Source organism: Globicephala melas, chromosome X (genome assembly GCF_963455315.2).
Source record: "Globicephala melas chromosome X, mGloMel1.2, whole genome shotgun sequence".
NCBI lineage: Eukaryota > Metazoa > Chordata > Mammalia > Artiodactyla > Delphinidae > Globicephala > Globicephala melas.
In genome coordinates, this window is record NC_083335.1 from 81,172,956 (window position 1) to 81,191,872 (window position 18,917).

Consider the following 18,917-nt stretch of genomic DNA (forward strand, 5'->3'; position numbering starts at 1 on the left):
TTGTTACACTGCAGGATGGATCCATGCTGTGCTGACCCCCGTGGACTGCCTTGCCTTTGGAGGGAACTTCTTACACAGCCTTAACATTGAAATGCAGCTCAAGTGAGTCCTGAAGCTCTGGTGATCCCGAATTGGCCATTCCCATCTGCTAGAGTCCTCGAGTTCTCCGGTATTGTGAGGAGTGCAGCATAGAAGGGAGGCAAGATGATCAGAAAGGAATGGATACTGGTTTCTGATGATGTTCAGTCTGAAGATGAATACCTCTTCCTCACTTAGTAGTTATGTGAATTTTGTCAAGTCACATAAACTTTGAGCCCAAGTTTCCTAACCCATAGAGTAAGGTCTTAGAGGGTAGTTGTGAGGATTAAAGATAATGGATACAGAGCATCCAGAGCAATACCTGATACATAGTAGGTGCCTAGTAAACAGGGTCCTTGTTATCATTGTTATTGTTGTGCCTACTTCCTCCAGAGCCTATGAGATTGAGAAGCGGTTGAGCACAGCAGACCTCTTCAAGTTCCCCAACTTTGAGACCATCTGTTGGTATGTGGGAAAGCATATCCTGGACATCTTTCGAGGTATGGAGCCCTTTGCCAACTGTCCTTTTTGCCCTGCTGCCCTGACCATGTGTGTGTGCATATAACCATCACCTCAAATCAAGATACAGTACCCATCACCACAAAGATCTTTGTAGTGTTACCCCTTTATAACCTCACCCACTCTCTCCCCCTGAACTATCCATAACTTCAGGAAACCACTGATCTCTTTTTCATCTCTGTAATTTTGTCATTTCAAGAATGCTATAAAAATGGAATCAAAGGATGCGATCTTTTGAAATTGGCTTTTTTACTAATCGTAATGTAGGGTAGGGCATGGATTTTAACTTTTTTATTTAGCAAAGGGGACTGAGAAAATTGGATCACAGTGAAATTATTCCTATTTCCTGCCAATTAAAATAAGAAACTCAATCGGTATAGTGTCAGAGTTCCCTGGACGTGCTTCCCCTGGGGACAAGGCCCAGTCCTGACTACCCATCATTGGTTTGGTTCCTGGGTATCAGCCCAGGTAGAAGCCAACCTGCTGGGTTTCCTCTTTCCTGGTCTGCTTGGAAATAGAGTGGCTCCCTTACTCAGACCTGAGATTCTTCAAGGTGACTTGGCCAGGAAAAGTTACAAAGAACCTCAGAGGCCAATGAGTACACTCTCTTATGAAGTACCTCAAGCCCTTATTCTGCCATCTAGACAGACCGTCACTTAAATGTTCATTCAGAGGCTGGATGACTAACTGCTTATTATTTTCTGTTCTGAACAGCTTAGTTCAGTAGAAAATTCTTTATTGAGCCTAAATCTGGATGTTTGTTATAACCTCCTCCTGGAGTAACTCAGAACAAGGCATTAATGGCTCTTCAGATCTGTGTAGGTGGCAGTTGTCCTCCTGAGTGTTCACATTTTGAAACCCAAGAGGCAGAATAGTGTAGAAGGAGCACAGGCCTCAGATTTAGACAGATGAGGTTTCAGTCTTGGCTTTGGCACTTACCAGATGTGGCCTTTGGTTGTCTCTTTGCCTCTCTGAGCCTCATTTCCTGAACTATAAAATGAAGATAATGATATCTGGCTTATAGGGTTGGGTATAGGATTAAATGAGAAAGTAGATGTCAAGGTAGTCATAAAATGAACACCATTATAAGAACTGAGATATGGAGTTGGGCTCAGAACCTTGAGCATTTTCTCTGGTTGCCTGAAAAAAACTAACAAGTCCTTCACTTCCCTTCATGGCTTCTTTGACACTCTACCTTCCTCTTTCCCCCTTTAGGTTTGCGAGAAAACAGGAGACACCCTGCCTCCTACCTGGTCCATGGTGGTAAAGCCCTGAACTTGGCCTTTAGAGCCTGGACAAGGAAAGAAGTAAATATACTTATTTCTCTACCTACTTTAGAGGTCTACTCTCAGCAGGGACTGGCTTTGGGAAGATCCTCTGGGGACGTGGAGGAAACTAGGGAGGTTTGTGGGCTCCTAGGATTAGAGTAGAGGACTGGGCTAGGACTCCTTGGATTATATTTTTAAACCTTTCTTTCTGATTATGAAAAGTAATACCTGCTTACTGTAGAGAATTAGAAAAATACAGAAGAGTGTAAAGAAGGAAAAACTTCACCTGCAATTTTAACTCAGAGGGAATAAACATTAACATTTGGGTATACTTTCTTTTGTTTTTTTAATATTCATTTTTAAAACATGATTGCTCTCACCCTGTACATATAATTTTGTATCTGAATTGGTTGGCTTATCTTAATTTTTCTGTGTCACCAGAGTTCTCCACAAACATTAATAGTTACATGATATTATTTTGCAGGGATGTACCATCCTTACCTAACCACTTGTTTATTGTTGCTTATTTATTTATTTGGGGGATAGTTCTAGAAAATCATGCAGTAAATAGCTGTTTGCATCAGTCTTTGTTTCTCATCTCTTGATTGTTTCTTCAGGATAGATTTTTAGAAGAGTGATCACTAGATCAAAGTATGTGAAAAAATGTAAGACTCTTGATGCATACTGCCAAAATGGCTTTTTAGGAATATACCAATATCCATCTATCCAATTGAATACTAAACAGCTATAAAAGAGATTAAGAAAGCTCTCTATTTACTGATTTGGAAAGATCTCCAGAATTTATCATGTAAAAGTGTAGAACTGTGTGTATAGTGTGCTACCTTATGTGTAAAAGGGGGGAAAAGAAGAATTATATTTGTATGTGCTTGTATTTGACTGAAGACACAATCTGGAGGGATGCAGAAGAAACTAATAAAAGTGGTTACCTGTTGGGGTGGGCTAGGGGAGCTGATGGCAGGGTCAGATAGATACTGAGGCTTTTCAATATATATCTTTCTATATTGTTTGATTTTTGAACTACGTGAATGGATTACCTACTCAAAATGTTGAATTTATTTAAAAACCAATTTTAAGAAATGCAAAAAAAGGAAATATCAATATATTCTTTTATGCTTCTGATACTCTTTGTAGATTCCTTCCCCTGCATACAGTAGCCTGAGGAAACTTTTCAGCCACTGCAGGCTTAAATGTGCACAATCTCCCCATTTCCTGTTGACAGCCTTCCCCCCAGATATCCTTGGACTTCATGTTTTGGGCCTTCTTTTGCTCCCTGGACTCAACTGCACCTGGGCCTTAGCCTTCGATTCTGTTTTGCCACATCCCTCAGGTGTGGCTACCTTGGGTTTCATCTCTGACTCTGCATCCACACTGACCCTCCCGCGAAGTGAACTTCAGAGTGACTCTGTCCCAGGAACACCAAAAGGGAGGGAGGTGGGTAGGTCCTGAGCACTCATGTCCTGAGCCAGGATGGCCTCAGGGACCAAAGGATGGCCCCAACAGTGTGACCAAAGGGAGCTGGAAGAGAGTAGGACACAGAACTGAGGAGCCACACTCATGGGAGAAGTCTTTTGTGAAGTGCAGACAACTTCTCTTTTGTGAAGAGAAGCAGTTGCTCCTTCACCCTTCCAGAGCCCCTGGGCTGGGAGGAGGGAGCTGTCAAGGTTATCCAGCTGGGTCACATGGGTTCTCAGCCCCCATTACTGCCCAGCCACCAAAATAAATTCCAGATGGATTAAAAGAGTTAAAGGAATCAAACCATGGGAAGCAAGGAGGAAATGCTGAGGAATTTTTATCAGTCCTCTGGATACAGAATTCAAGTCAAAACTGGTGGAAGAAGTCACAGAGGAAAAGTTTGAGCTGTCTGTCTGCATAGAGATGTATTGATAAATAAGATTGCAAATGAATTAAAAGAGAGACAATCAACAGGTCTCTCCCTGGGTTGCTGTTGGGCTAGCTGTGGGCTTGTAGCTGCTCAACATTGAGTTCTGTCCTCACAAGTGGAGAGGCTGGATTGTCCCCAGGGATCTTGCTGAGGTTCTTGACTTTCTGAGGGGTGTGGTTCAAGCCACAACTAAGTTCCTCACACCTCTTGACACTGTCCTTTATCAGGTATATGTTTTGCAAATATTTCCTCCCAGTCAGTGGTTTGTCTTAACAGTGTTTTTCTAAGAGAAGTTTTTATTTTTTAATAAGTCTAATTTATCAGTTTTTTCTTTTATGGTTCATACTTTTTATGTCCTAAGAAATCTTTGCCTAACCCAAGGTCCCAATGATTTTCTCCTCTGTTTCCTTCTAAAAGGTTTATAGTTTTAGATTTGACATTTAGGTCTGTGATCCATTTTGAGTCTGTGTGTGTGTCTGGTGCAAGATATGGAATGAAGTTCTTGTTTTGCATATGGATATCTGATCAGTCTAGTACCATTTGTTAAAGAGACTACCCTTTCTCCATTGAATTGCCTTGGTAACTTTGTTGAAAATCAGTTCATTTATGTGTGGATCTATTCCTCATGCCTTTTGTTTGACAGGCTCTGCCAGACCACGAGGATGAGATCCCAGAGACAGTGCGGACCGTACAGCTCATTAAAGATCTGGCTAGGGAGATTCGCCTGGTGGAAGTAAGAAGCATGGGAGCAGGGGAGGCGTTTGGGAAGGGCTCAAGGCTCAAGTGGCAGGTCAGGCTTTTGCAGTTGGCATGAGAGCTCAGGGGAAGGATTGGGAAGACCCCACCAAGGACCCTATTCATTCATTCATTTATTCATTCATTCAGATAATTATTATGTACCTCAAGCGTGCCACATGTTGGGCTAGGTGCTTAGGATACATAAATAATACAGTGCCTGCCCACAAAGAACTCACAATCTAGTAGAGGAACCTGGGCAAAGTTAACCTGTCTAAGCCTCAGTTTCCTCATGTCTAAAGTGGGGATAACTAATAACTACTGAGGGATTATTAAGAGGATTGAGTAAGATAATACAGGTTGAGCACTAAGTATAGGGCTTGGCACACAGTAGGTGCTCAGTAAATTCTGCTGGTGGGTCATGGTGGTCGTGGGTGGCAGAGGTCATAGTAGTAGTAGTAGTAGTTGTTGTTATTAATATTTTGACTCAGTCTCTACATTCTACAAAATGACAGTTCTCCCGGGTTGAAGATGATTACAAAGCCATGTTTCAACAGGTGGCATATACCACGAGACAGTAAGGTGCAGTGGTAAGAGACTCAGAGAAACTTGGGTTCTGGTTCCTGCTCTGTCATTTGCAAGCCTTTCAGAGCCTCAGTATCCTTATCTGTAAAGTGGGGATAACACCACCTTTTCACAGTTTTGTTATGATTAAGAGCTAATGTATATAGAGCCCCTCGCACAGTGCCTGGCAGAGTAAGTACTCAATAAATGTGAGCCATTGTTATTAATAGACTGCAGCAAAGAGAGAACTCAGTGTGGGCTGGTGAAGTAGCAAAGGCACCAGAGGAGAATTGGACTTGAGGAAGTTTCAACTTTCCTTTAGCTCAGAAGCTGTAAGGTTCCATTTAGTGCCCAGGATATAGGCACTAAATCTGTGCTGAAGGGTGGTCAGAGTGAGCTACTATGAAGTTGGGGTTCTAGCCTCACCTCTTGCAGCATGTTTCACTGCCTACACCATAGCTTACATTGTCCACCTCCTACCTCATTTTCCACCACTTCCATCTGTCAGAATCCTTCAGGGTTTTAGGCCTACCTTTTCTCTGGCTCTTCCCACTTAAACGAGTTTTATATACACAGAACTTTGGGCTGGTTGGAAGAGGACTTAAGAGATGGATCATATATTTTTCATTGGCTTTCAAATGTTTTGAAGCAATGAAATCCTTTTTTTCAAATGAAATCTTAATGTGGAAGCTCAATATATACAACCAATCAAAGCATAACTGCTATGAATAAGATGAAGGTGGGAGGCTAGTAGCAGAATTAGGACTAGAACCGCTCTCCTGCTCTCAAATCCTGTGGTCCTTAGAGTTGGAACCACACATTTTAGTACTCAATTATTTTCTGTCTCATGTCAGCTGCACTTGGAGTCTTTTCCTTTCCGGTTTTGACAGTAGTGCTGAGCTTTTCCTCTGCTCGTCTTCTCCTTACTCGTCAATGGCTAGGTAAAGAAATGCCACCCAGTAAATTCTTGATGACTTATTGTGCCAAAACTAGGGTGTGCATAAGTGCATATGTGGAGCATCTTTAAGCCCCTTCATGGCAGTACCGCCAGTGCCATAAACAGACCTCTGCTCTTAGTGCAGAGTGAACCCTTGAGTAAGCTCTAACCCCCTCATGTACTAACACTCTTGTAGGATATCTTCCAACAGAACGTTGGGAAGACAAGCAATATCTTTGGGCTGCAGAGGATCTTCCCAGCCGGCTCCATTCCCTTAACCAGGCCAGCCCATTCCACTTCAGTATCCATGTCCAGGCTGTCACTGCCCTCCAAAAGTGGTTCAAAGAAGAAAGGCCTGAAGCCCAAGGAATTCTTCAAGAAGGCAGAGCGAAAGGGCAAGGAGAGCTCAGCCTTGGGGCCTGCTGGCCAATTGAGCTATAATCTCATGGACACATACAGTCATCAGGCACTGAAGACAGGCTGTTCCCAGAAAGCAAAGGTGGGTGCTGGCCCTTGGGTTCAGCCCAACCCTTTTGGGTCCCTTGGAAGAGCAGGGTATAAAAAGGATAGGCTCTCCTGTCCTCCCACCTCCCTTAGGGCCCCTGGTGTTTGGCTACCAGTCCCACTCATTTAACAGACATTTATTGAGATCTTGTCTATGCTGGGCACTGTGATAGGTGCTGTGGACATAACCCTCAAGAGGCTGACAGGCTAGTGAGAAAGATAGGCATAAAAAGAAATGAGTGCAATGAAGCGTTGTGGATGCCACGATCAAGGGTATGTGTGGGACCCTGAGACACGGGAGGGGATGATTCTATCTGGGTAGGGGCGATGGTCAGGAGCTCTTCTCAGTAAACATGACACTTGAGATGAATCTTGAAATGCTGGGATGGGAATGACATTTGAGAGCATGGTATAGGAGTGGCAGGTTGGAGTCTTGAACAGGTTCTTGAGAAAAGCCCTCCTCCAGGGCTCCACCTTGCTTCAAGATTGTGGTGCCCTCCATAAGCATGTGAAGATACTCCACCTCTTTTTAGGGAACATGTTTTGCAAGATGGATAGGTTTCCCCTGAGCCAGCCATACATTCTCAGCCTTCTGCTCCTGTGATCATTTGGGTTGGGGGTGGGGGGACAGCATAGCAGAAGGCCTTGGTTCAGGTGGTTTTGACAGTGAACTCAACCAGTGAAACCAGAGGGAACTGGTCATTCTGATTCACATGGGAGTTCCAGACAGGTGACAACTGAGCCTCCTCCTCCTACAGTTCAACATCACTGGTACCTGCTTGAATGACTCAGATGATGACTCGCCAGACTTGGACCTTGATGGGAATGAGGGCCCGCTGGCCCTGTTGATGTCTAATGGCAGGTGAGGTGGGGAGAAGAAGCAGAGATGCTGGGTGTTGGTGGCAATATGCCACTAAGACAAGGCATGGAATTGGGACCTGGGGCTGGGACATGGGTGAGGGAGGGACTGTGCTTGGGGAAATAACCAGATATTATCAGATAACATTCCTTAGTACAGAGAACCATGGTAGTGTTGGGGGTGGGAAGGGGGAGAGGTCTGGAACTATTGGCAATCCTGCGAAAAATCTTATATAAGTTCTAGAAATTTCAGCAAGTCAGTGGATCAGAACTGTTGGTGGGAATAGGAGGTAGTACAGCATACTGGTTAAGAGCATTAGTTTTTTATATACCTTTTGCAATTCAGTTTTTAGGAACTTACTTTGCAGAAATATTTGCACAGGTGTGTAAAGAGAAATATTTAGTAGTCACCGTATCATTGTAATAGTAAGCAGTTGGAAACGTTCATCAATAAAGGTTGGATAAATAAATTATGGTACATCTATGGAATAGAATGCTGTGTAACTTAAAAAGAATGAGTTTACTATCTATTGACGTGAAAAGATTTCCAAGATATATTTTAAGTGAAAAAATCAGGTTGCAAGATAATATATAGGAATAGTTCATTTTAATTTTTTAAAAAAGCACGTATGCACATATGTGTGTGTGTGTAAAAAAGCAACATACAGACCTTTTCCTTTAACCTTTTTGAAGAGGTTTAAAATTTAATTTATGTGGTTTAAAATTCAAAAAGTGTGAAAGAATACATAGTGAAAAATTTTGCTCCCACTCCTCTCTGTTCCCCAGTTCCCCTCCGCATGGAAAACCAGTGTCAACGATTTCCTTCCAGAGATGTTTATACACATCCATGCAAATAAATATATTTGTCACATATTTTATACTTGTCACACGGAACTTGTAACAGTAGTTATCTCTAGAAAGTAGAATAGGGGAAGCAAGAGAGGAAATTTTCACTTCAAAAGCATTTGAATTTTATACAGTGAGCACATATTACTTTTCTTAAAATAATTTTTTTTTTCCGGTACGCGGGCCTCTCCCGTTGCGGAGCACAGGCTCCGGACGCACAGGCTCAGCAGCCATGGCTCACGGGCCCAGCCGCTCCGCAGCATGTGGGATCTTCCCGGACCAGGGCACGAACCCGTGTCCCCTGCATTGGCAGGCGGACTCTCAACAACTGTGCCACCAGGGAAACCCTAAAATAATTTTTAACAGAATGTTTTCTAAAAGAATAAAATAAAAGCACATCTTGGCAAAAAGCTCCAGCTTGGGAATCAGACAATCCCGAATTTGAATCCCTGCTCTGTCACGTATTCGCTATGTGACTTTGACAAGCTAATTAACGTATCTGCACCTCTCTGTCCTCATTTTATCTATTCTATAGATAAAACTTATCTTAGGGTTGTTGAAGGACTAAATGAAGTAATGCATGTAAAGTGCCTATCACAGGTTCTGGCACATAGTAAATGCTTAATAAATGGTCGCTCTTATGAATATGATGAAGTTGAAGATGAAAGGTGATGGTGGTGGTGGTGATGATGATGGTTGTGGGTATGGCCAGAAGCTAAGTAGGTCATCAGAAACCCTCAAACATGTAGGGAGGCAAAGGAAGACAGTAAAAGTTACCATCTGGACACTCAGAACACCAGACAGGAGCAGTCAAGAGTTAAGTACAGAGTATGAACAGTGTAGGAACATAAGCGACAAGGATACGTTAACAGCCTTTTTGTAGGAAAAGATTGTTTTCAGATCCCAAGGGTGAGTGTAGTAGGTCTACCTGGCTGGGAAATAAGGGAAAAGGGAGTGTGAGGGCAGGGCAGATTCTGAAAGCAGCAGAGCTATCCTTGTTAATTGAGAACATAGTTACTGAAGAATAAGATTAGAGAGACTGTTGAGCATTGCCTTTGTCTAGAACCCGTGGTTGGTCTGCTGGGGAAGAGAAAATTGAGAGTCCTAAGGGTCCAGCCTATAATGGCTATTGAGGACACAATGAGACATTTTTCCCTTCCTCACCAGTCTTTCTTGTGCTGCTTGTTACCTTTTTGCACCTGCCAGAGGCTGCTGCTAAGTGAACCTAGGGAGTGAAGGTATAGAAATATTTATAGATGATATGATATTATGTCTGATCTTTTCTCCAGAATAATGCCATGTTTTGTGGGGACTGAGGTGTAGATGAAACAAGATTGGCTGTGTGTTGATAATTGCTAAAACTTAGCTGGGTCATAGGTACATGGGAGTTTTTAATATTTTATATATGTTTGAGATTTTTCATTATTAGAAGTTAATAAAAGATCAGGGTTAAATAGCTACCATTTATTGAGCACCTGCTCTGTGTCAGACTCTGTCTTAGCCATTTACATACATTATTTTATTTAGTCCTCACAACAACCCTGAGAGTAAGTGTTGTTATCCCCATTTTACTAATGTGGTAAAGTGAGGCCCAGAGAACTATAAGATTAGCTACCATTGGGCCACTTGCCATGTGTCAGTCTCTACATTAGCTCATTAATCCTCCCAGCAACCCTATGAGGTAGAAAACAGCTAATTCACTAAAATCCAGTTCACCAAATGACTATTTGCTGAATGTGTCAAGTGTACTGATTTACCAAAAACTTGTTTCTCTTAACTGTAAGGCTTATTTGAGCAGTCTGTACTGGTTAATATTGTTTACCATGTGTAACAGGATTATTTAAGCCACTTTTGAGTTCTTTCTACTTCCTTTATATATTTTAACAGCTTTTTTGAGGTATAATTTACATACCATACAATTAACCTGTTTAAAGTGTACAATTAAATGACTTTTAGTAAATTTAAAGAATACGCTGCCATCACCACAATATAATTTTGGAACATTTCTATCACACCAAATAGATCCCTCATATCCACTTACAGTCAGTCCTGGTTCTCTTCCCCAGGCCCAAGCAACCACTAATCTACTTTCTATCTCTATGGATTTGCCTTTTTAGACACTTCATATAAATGGAATCACACATATGTAGTCTCTTGTGTCTGGCTTCTTTCACTTAACAATGTTTCTGAAGTTCATCCATCATGTAGAAATATCATTAATTTCCTTTTTATTGCTCAGTAGTATTCCATTGTGTGACTATACCACATTTAGTTTATCCATTCACTAGTTGATGGTCATTTGGATTGATTATGCTTTTTGGCTACTATGAATAATGGTGCTATGAGCATTTGAATACTAGTTTTTGTGTGGACATGTTTTTGTTTCTCAGGAGTAAAATTTTGGGTCATATGGTAACTCTGTTTAGCTTTTTAAGAAATTGCCAAAATTTATCCCAAAGCATGTACCATTTTACACTCCTACCAGCAATTATGAGTTTCTCCATATATTGACTAATGCTTGTTATTGTCTGTCTTTTTGATTATAGCCATTCTGATGGATGTAAAGTGGTATCTTATTACGGTTTTGATTTGCATTTCCCTAATGACTAATAATGTTGAGCCATTTATATATCATCATTAGAGAAATGTCCATTCAGATCTTTTGCTTACTTTTTAATTGGTTTTGTTTGTCTTTTGTTGCATTCTAAGAGTTATTTAAATATTCTGGATACAAATCCTTTTCTAGATAAATGATTTACAAATATTTTCTCCTAGTCTGTGGCTTGTCTTTTCATTTTCTTAATGGTGTCTTTTGAAGCACAAATGTTTTGAATTTTACCTAATCTCAAGCCACAAAGATATTTTCCTATATTTTCTTCTAGAAGTTTTATAGTTTTAGCTTTTACATTTAGATCTATGATCCATTTTTAATTTTTGTGTATGATATGAGGTAAGAGTACACATTCATTTCTTTGCATGTGATATCCACTTATCTCAGCATCATTTGTTGAAAAGACTATTCTTTCTCCACTGAATTGCCTAATAAGCACCTTTGTCAGAAATCAATTGACCGAAAATTTAAGCGTTTAGTTCTAGGCTCACAGGTCTGTTCCATTGATGTGTATGTCTATCCTTATGGCAATATCACATTACCTTGATTACTGTAGCTCAGTTTTGAAATTGAGTAGTATAAATCCTCCAACTTCGTTCTTTTTTGAAATTGTTTTGGCCATGTTAAGTCCTTTGTATGCCCATATACATTTTAGTATCAGCTTATTAATCTCTACAAAACTAGATGGATTTAGATAGGATTGCATTGAATCTGTAGATCAATTTGGGTAGAATTGCCATCGAGTGTGACTGTTTTTATGTTCACCTTCACTCTCTCTCCAGTACCAAGAGGGTAAAGAGCTTATCCAAGTCTCGGCGAGCCAGGATCACAAAGAAGGTAGACAAGGCTAGGCTGGTGGCAGAACATGTGATGGAGGATGAATTTGACTTGGATTCAGATGATGAACTGCAGATTGACGAGAGACTGGGAAAGGAGAAGGCAACCCTGATAATAAGACCAAGTGTGTACTTGTTCTTTTTCTTTCCTGCCCTGCCCATTTCAGTTTGTTTTTGGTCTGCTTGATAGACTCAAGACCTTAGGCCTGAGCTTGTTGACATTCTGATTTACCAGCTCTGTAGGCTTCCATGTGTCCTTTGCTCTAGAGATTTATTTCCTAACCTCCCTAAATTACTCGTCTGTGGTCATTACTTTCAGGAAAATTATAGTCTTATTCTCTTTCCCCTGGGTGTTTGGCTCAGATGCTAATCTTAGCTTCATGATAAGTGCATTCCATTGCTTTCTAGAATTTCCCCGAAAGTTGCCCCGTGCGAAGCCTTGCTCTGACCCCAACCGAGTTCGTGAACCAGGAGAAGTTGAGTTTGACATTGAGGTAGGGGCCTGCCCTGTTTCTAATCTTCTGCTCATTCTGGTTACATAGACAGAATACAGATTGTCATTCTAGTTGAGGGTGGGGGAGAGATCCTATGCATTCCATTCCTAAAATATTTATAAAGTGAAAGATTGTGGGCTAAGTGCTCCTGAACATATAAATGGAAGATTATACTTTAGTTGAAATATTTTTAAAATTCTTTAATATAGAGTAGAATAAAAGGCAGTGTGATGTAGCAGAAAGAGTATCTGATTTGGAATATCTGATTGTGACTTTACACAAATTATTTAACTTCACTGAGCCTTAGTTTCCTTATCTGTAAAATGGGAGTTAGACTTGCCTCACAAAGATGCTGTGGAGATTAAGATGAAAGAACAAATATTCTGCTTAGTAGTTGGTAGATACTTGGTGCTCAGAAGATATTAGTATCAGGAGTGAGACTGTCAACCCTGTATTGGGGCCTTACCAGACCAACCCTGGGCAGCTGAGGTGATATCCTTTTTCTCCAACAGGAGGACTATACAACAGATGAGGACATGGTAGAAGGGGTTGAAGGCAAGCTTGGAAATGGGAGTGGAGCTGGTGGAATTCTTGATCTGCTCAAGGCCAGCAGGCAGGTGGGGGGACCTGACTATGCTGCCCTCACGTGAGTACTGGCTTTTATCTCCCCTTTCTAGGTGTTCAGACAGCACACATCCCCACCTGCCACCCAAAGGGCTAGGTCAACCAATCAGTAGATATTAATTGGGTCATTTAAAGGGACAAAAATTAGCCAGGGCATTTGGGCTGAAAGAATAAAGTAGACATGAAATCTGTCCCGAGGTACTTAATATCTGACCGAGAGAGGATAATACGGACTTCAAGGGTAATAAGTTTGGGGGTTTTTGGAAGTTAGAAGAGGCATGGAAGGAGAGCTGGGCCTTTTCTGGGCCTTGCTTTAAGAAAAAAGAAAAAGGAAAGAATGCAGCATTGGTGAACAGGAAGGGAGGTGCACCCCTCTTTTTGCCATCTTGCCTGCTGTCTATGGAGAGACGAGTCAAGAAGGACTGGCCTTTTTATGAAAATAGTCTTTGATACTATTTTGATCTTTAGTGTGGTTTCTGGTTTTTCGCCTGGGATGGTTCTCTCCTCCTTCCTCCCACCCTGACCCCGGCAGCTGTTGTCCCTCCTCCCTGACTCTTCTGATGACTGATTTCCTCTGACAACTAGAGAAACTCCCTCAGCATTTCTCCTCTGTCCCTTGCAGCGAGGCCCCTGCCTCTCCCAGCACTCAGGAGGCCATCCAGGGCATGCTGTGCATGGCCAACCTGCAGTCCTCATCATCCTCGCCAGCTACCTCCAGCCTGCAGGCCTGGTGGACCGGGGGGCAGGACCGAAGCAGTGGGAGTTCCAGCAGTGGGCTGGGCACAGTGTCTAGCAGTCCTGCTTCCCAGCGCACCCCAGGGAAGCGGCCCATCAAGCGGCCAGCGTACTGGAGAACCGAGAGCGAGGAGGAGGAGGAGAACGCCAGTCTCGATGAACAGGACAGCTTGGGAGCATGCTTCAAGGATGCAGAGTATAGTAAGGGCAGCTGAGCACTTGAGTCCAGGCCAGGAGGGCTCCCCACTAGCCCCAGTCTCAATCCCAAATCCAATCCAGGACAGCCTGTAGTGAGCAAAGGCCTGGCCTTAAACCTGATACTTGGTTTTTCTGTGCCGTATTTTCTTAATCCATAAAATGGGGATATCTCACAGGTTGTTGTAAGAATTAGAGATGATGCTTGCACAGAGCACCTGGCACCGTGTCTTGTTCATGGGAGGCCCTCAGAAAATGGTAGCTATTATAATTAGCTATTAACCATTTTTAGCATTGTCCAATCTTCGCTGCTGGTGACTCTTTTTTCCCTCTTGCCTATTTTACTTCCATTACCTGTATCATTTGTGTTATGTGTCATTCAGTTCATCCCTTGCAAAGGTTTATGATGACTTTTCGGTGGGCTTTTCACATTTAATAGATGACTCCTTTTTTGTAAAGTAAACTTTGTTGAGTACTACAATGTATGAAGCACTTTTTTGTATAGTGCAGCTGACTTTAATGTAGGTTTTTGTTTTAATATTATTTAAAAAATTAATCCTCATTGACCAAAATTAGAACAAGACAGAGAAGGCAGAAATTTCCTTTGACTAACACTCTTCCCCCTCTGAGAAAGGTTATCCAAAGGTAACCTTTGTTATCAGTTTGATGTATACCTTTTATTTTCTTGTGTTTATACCCATATGTAGACATAAATAGATAGAGGTATAGTTTGGTTTAGTGTGTGTGGTTCTACAACTTACTTGGATATCTTTCAACATCAGTACCTAGAGATACATTTCATCAATGCATTGAGATCTACCTGCTGCATAGTAGTCTGTAACATAGGTATGCCATCATATGTTTAACTATTTCCTACTGATTATCATTTAGGTTGTTTCTAATTTTTAGTGTTTTGAAAATTCTTATAAATAACCTTTTGTGCCCATGTGCCCGTTAACATTTCTGTAAGGTAGCTAGACCTGCTGAGTTGAAGGTATGTACAACATAAATGTTGATAGTGCTGAATTCCTTCCAAAAAGGTCAGTATATGAGTGGTGTATGAGATATACCTGTTTTCCCACAGCCTTACCAACAGTGGATGTTATCAGCCTTTTTAATTTTGGCCAATCTGATGGCAAAAAATGGTGTTGCAGTTTGTTTGTTTTATGTTTATTGGCTCTTCCTTTCCCATGAATTATCTATTCAGTTTTTCACTCATTTTCAGGATGTTAGTTTTTCTTATTGATTTGTAGGAGTTCTTTATGTATTCTAGATTTGTTGGAGTGTTTTTTATATATTCTGCAAGTATTGAAAAATATTTTCTCTTAGTCTGTTGTTTGTATTTTAATTTTACTTATGGTATCTTTTAGCATGTAGTAGATTTCAGTTTTTACATAGTTGTCTTTATCAATTTTCTTTTGTATTTTATGTTTTGTGTAAGAAGAATTTCTTATATTTTCACCTAAAACTTGTACAGTAGTTAAAATTTTAGCTTTTTTTCTGGAATTAGGTTTTGTGAATTGTGAGAGGTAAGAATCTGTATTTTTTCCCACATGGATAGTCATTTTCCCCAATACCATTTATTGACTAGTTCATCAATTATCCTCCTGATTTGAAGCTCCGCTTCTGTCCTAAACTAAATTCCCATATATATATGGATTTGTTTTTCTTTTTTCCTTTTTTTTTGGGGGGGGGGGTGGGTCGCGCTGAGCGGCTTGTGGGATCTTAGTTCCCGACCAGGGATTGAGCCCACCCCCTCGGCAGTGAAAGTGCAGAGTCCTAACCGCTGGACTGCCAGGCAATTCCCTGGGTTTGTTTTTCTACTCTGTTCCCAGTTCTGTTCCTCAATAGCTATGTAACCTTGGGCAAGCTAATTAACCTCTCTGTGATAATAGTACCTACCTCATAGGTTGTTGTGAGGATTAAATGAGTTATACATAAAGCACTTAAAACATTGCCCAGCACATGGTAAGTGCTGTGTGTTAGATGTTATTAATATTCTGTTCCATAAAACCAACTTGTCCACTCATGTGGCACTACCTCATAGGTTAGTTACTCTAGACCTTGTGTCTGGTAGGGCAGATTCCCCTCTGCATAACTTGCTTTGGACCTGAGGAGAATACAGATGTTCAGCAAGCCCATCATCTCTGGGTTGAGCTGTGATTGGTCTTAGTTTGTTGCCAAGTTTCCCTGGCTATCCATCTTACCTTCAGCAGACAGTCACATTGACCTATAGCCAAGGCATCTGGACCTGGTCTCACTAGTCCTACCTCAGAACAAACAACTCACTCAACCTCTGTCTGCTTCCCCCTATCCCTGCTTTGCCCAGCAACACTAGAAAGGCAGTTTAATGAGGAGGTACCCAACTACTTGTTTTTATTTTTCCAGAATTTCTAGGCCATTATTGAGCTTTTTCTAGTCCAGATGGATTATAGAATCAACTTGTCAAACTCCATGAAAAATCCTATTAGGATTTTTTATTAAGATTGCATGGCATTTGCAATTTATGGATTAATTTATGGAGACTAACATCTTTCATCAGAGCCCTTTCTGCTACAGTGGGATATACACATTTCTGAAAAATATCCTGAAGATTTGTACACTAAAAATAATAGGGCTTACAAGAAAAAGAAAGGGGTATACCCCTCAAAATCTCTGTGGCTTTGAAGCCAAAACACTGGCCCAGATAATGACAGTCCTAATAGTAATCCTTGCCTGGTTAGAGCCCATCGGCATTTGCACCCAGCATTGTAGTCAGTGGATCCTTTGTAGCCCTAAACTCTGCCTGGGCTCAGGTTCCTCCTTCCAGATGTTGGTTCTTGAGGGCATTTGCTTACGATAAATAGCAGCTTTATCAAATTAAAATCTGATCCAGAGCCTAGTCGTCAGCAGTCTTTTGTTGTTGTTGTTTTTATTTTTTTAAATTATTTATTTATTTTTGGCTCTGTTGGGTCTTTGTTGCTGTGCACGGGCTTTCTCTAGTTGTGGTAAGCAGAGGCTACTCTTTGTTGTGGTACGTGGGCATCTCATTGTTGCGGGTGGCTTCTCTTGTTGCGGAGCACAGGCTCTAGGTGCGCGGGCTTCAGTAGTTGTGGCGCACGGGCTCAGTAGTTGTGGCTCACGGGCTCTAGAGCGCAGGCTCAGTAGTTGTGGCACACGGGCTTAGTTGCTCCGTGGTATGTGGAATCTTCCCGGACCAGGGCTCAAACCTGTGTCCCCTGCATTGGCAGGCGGATTCTTAACCACTGCACCACCAGGGAAGTCCTTTGTTGTTTTTAAACACAGGGGAAAGTGTCTTCACAACGTCTTCAGCTGCACTCTCCACCATCCTCCTCTCCCAACAGAACTTAATTTTGTAGAAAACAAAGCCACCATTTACCCTTCCTCTGACGGGAGGCACTATTGCCGGATTTTTAGCTTTTGTGTGTAGGTCTTCATATATAGCTAAGGTTTTCTCTGAAATATGAGAAAACTCACCACTGATTGGTTAAAAACAACATGCCAGGGAAAATTGCTTTTGAACCAGTGCAACTTCTGAATGACATTGCTATCATTCTGCCATTTACCTTTGAGCAGCCACAAAACAGGCCATCTTGTCCTTCTGTCTTCAAACATGGTCTGCTATTTATTCAGGCTTTCTTATATATCTCTTCTTCAGTTTATTACTAGGTATTTTATTTTATAGTTTCATTCCTATTGAAAATGGCATCTTTTTATCTATTATATTTTCCAATTGGCTGTTGCTAGTATGCAGGAAAATAGTTGATTTTTCTATATTGATCCTGTGTTGGATTGCCTTATATGCTCTTATTAGTTCTGTTAGTTTTTCAGCTAATTGTCTTGGGCTCTTGAGGTAGGTGATCTGTGTCCCCTATCTTAGTTTGCTAGGGCTGCCATAACAAAATACCACAGACTGGTTGGCTTAAACAACAGAAATTAATTTTTTCACAGTTCTAGAGGCTAGAAGTCCAAGATCAAAGTATTAGCAGGGTTGCTTTCTCCTGAGGCCTCTCCTTGGCTTGCAGATGACCTCCCTCTTGCTACTTTTTCACATGGCCATCCCCTGTGCACATGGGCCCCTGGTGTCACTCTCTATATCCTAATCTCTTCTTAAAAAGGCACCAGTCAGATTGGCTTAGGGCCTATCCTAGTGGTCTCATTTTAACTTTCTTTCAAAGCCTTATCTCCAAATACAGTCGTATTCTGAAGTACCGGGGATTAGGAATTCAATATATTTTGGGGCGGGGGCACAATTAGCCCATAACACCCCCTTTCTTTCTGGTATTCATACCTCTAGATTTTCCTAGTTTTATTACAGTGTTGAGTAGTAATGGTGATAGGGGGCATCCTTGTGTTGTTTCTGACTTTATAGGTAATGCTGCTAGTGTTTGTCCACTCAGTATGTAGGGCTCTGTAGGTCTCTGTTAGACTACTGTCATGAAGTTCAGGGGAGTTTGAGAAGTTTTTGTTTGTTTTAAAATCCAGAGTGGAATTGGGTTTTATCAAATGATTTTTGGGCATCTTTTAATATAAACACATAGTTTTCTGTTAATTTGCTAATGGTGATTTACATTAGTAGAATTACTGGTTTTGAATTGATATTTCCTTCTTGAAATTAGCTGTATTTGGTTGTGGTGTTTAACATAGTTTGTCTAGTTTATTTGATGATTTACTAATTATCTCCAGTGTTTGGTGTTTGTTTACTGTTAATTTCTGGTTTTATTTTATTCCTTTTTCTTAATGTTCTTTGTACAACATCTTGAGTTGAAAGCTCTGTTCATTTATTTTCAGTCTGTTTTCCCTTTTGATAAAGGGTTTTGTGTGTGTGTGTGTGTGTGTGTGTGGTATGCGGGCCTCACACTGTTGTGGCCTCTCCCATTGCGGAGCACAGGCTCCGGACACGCAGGCTCAGCAGCCATGGCTCACAGGCCTAGCCGCTCCACGGCATGTGGGATCTTCCCGGACCGCGGCACGAACCCGTGTCCCCTGCATCGGCAGGCAGATTCTCAACCACTGTGCCACCAGGGAAGCCCGATAAAGGGTTTATTTTTTAAATTAACATTAAGTAAAATTGGCTTTGTTGGTATACACATGCTTAGATTCTTGTAACCACCATCACCACCACCACAATGAGTAGAACACAGAACCCCTCCAGAGTCCCTTATGTTATCCCTTAGTAGTCATGCCCTCCCTCTACCCCTAACTCCTGG

At 41.5% G+C, this 18,917-nt stretch overlaps 1 protein-coding gene across 4 annotated transcripts in view; it reads left to right on the forward strand.

Moving 5' to 3' along the window:
* PHF8 (PHD finger protein 8) overlaps positions 1 to 18,917 on the forward strand; it is a 98,489-nt gene that overhangs the window by 37,597 nt on the left and 41,975 nt on the right. For 3 of the 4 annotated variants that reach the window (XM_030850151.3, XM_060292437.2, XM_030850154.3), the window contains exons 9-18: positions 15 to 102; positions 472 to 578; positions 1,813 to 1,904; positions 4,412 to 4,501; positions 6,201 to 6,503; positions 7,267 to 7,370; positions 11,606 to 11,784; positions 12,068 to 12,153; positions 12,666 to 12,799; positions 13,400 to 13,713. In XM_030850151.3, the coding sequence (XP_030706011.1) occupies positions 15 to 102; positions 472 to 578; positions 1,813 to 1,904; positions 4,412 to 4,501; positions 6,201 to 6,503; positions 7,267 to 7,370; positions 11,606 to 11,784; positions 12,068 to 12,153; positions 12,666 to 12,799; positions 13,400 to 13,713 (1,497 nt within the window). The remainder of the gene's footprint in view (positions 1 to 14; positions 103 to 471; positions 579 to 1,812; positions 1,905 to 4,411; positions 4,502 to 6,200; positions 6,504 to 7,266; positions 7,371 to 11,605; positions 11,785 to 12,067; positions 12,154 to 12,665; positions 12,800 to 13,399; positions 13,714 to 18,917) is intronic. The other variant, XM_030850153.3, reaches the window with a different exon arrangement.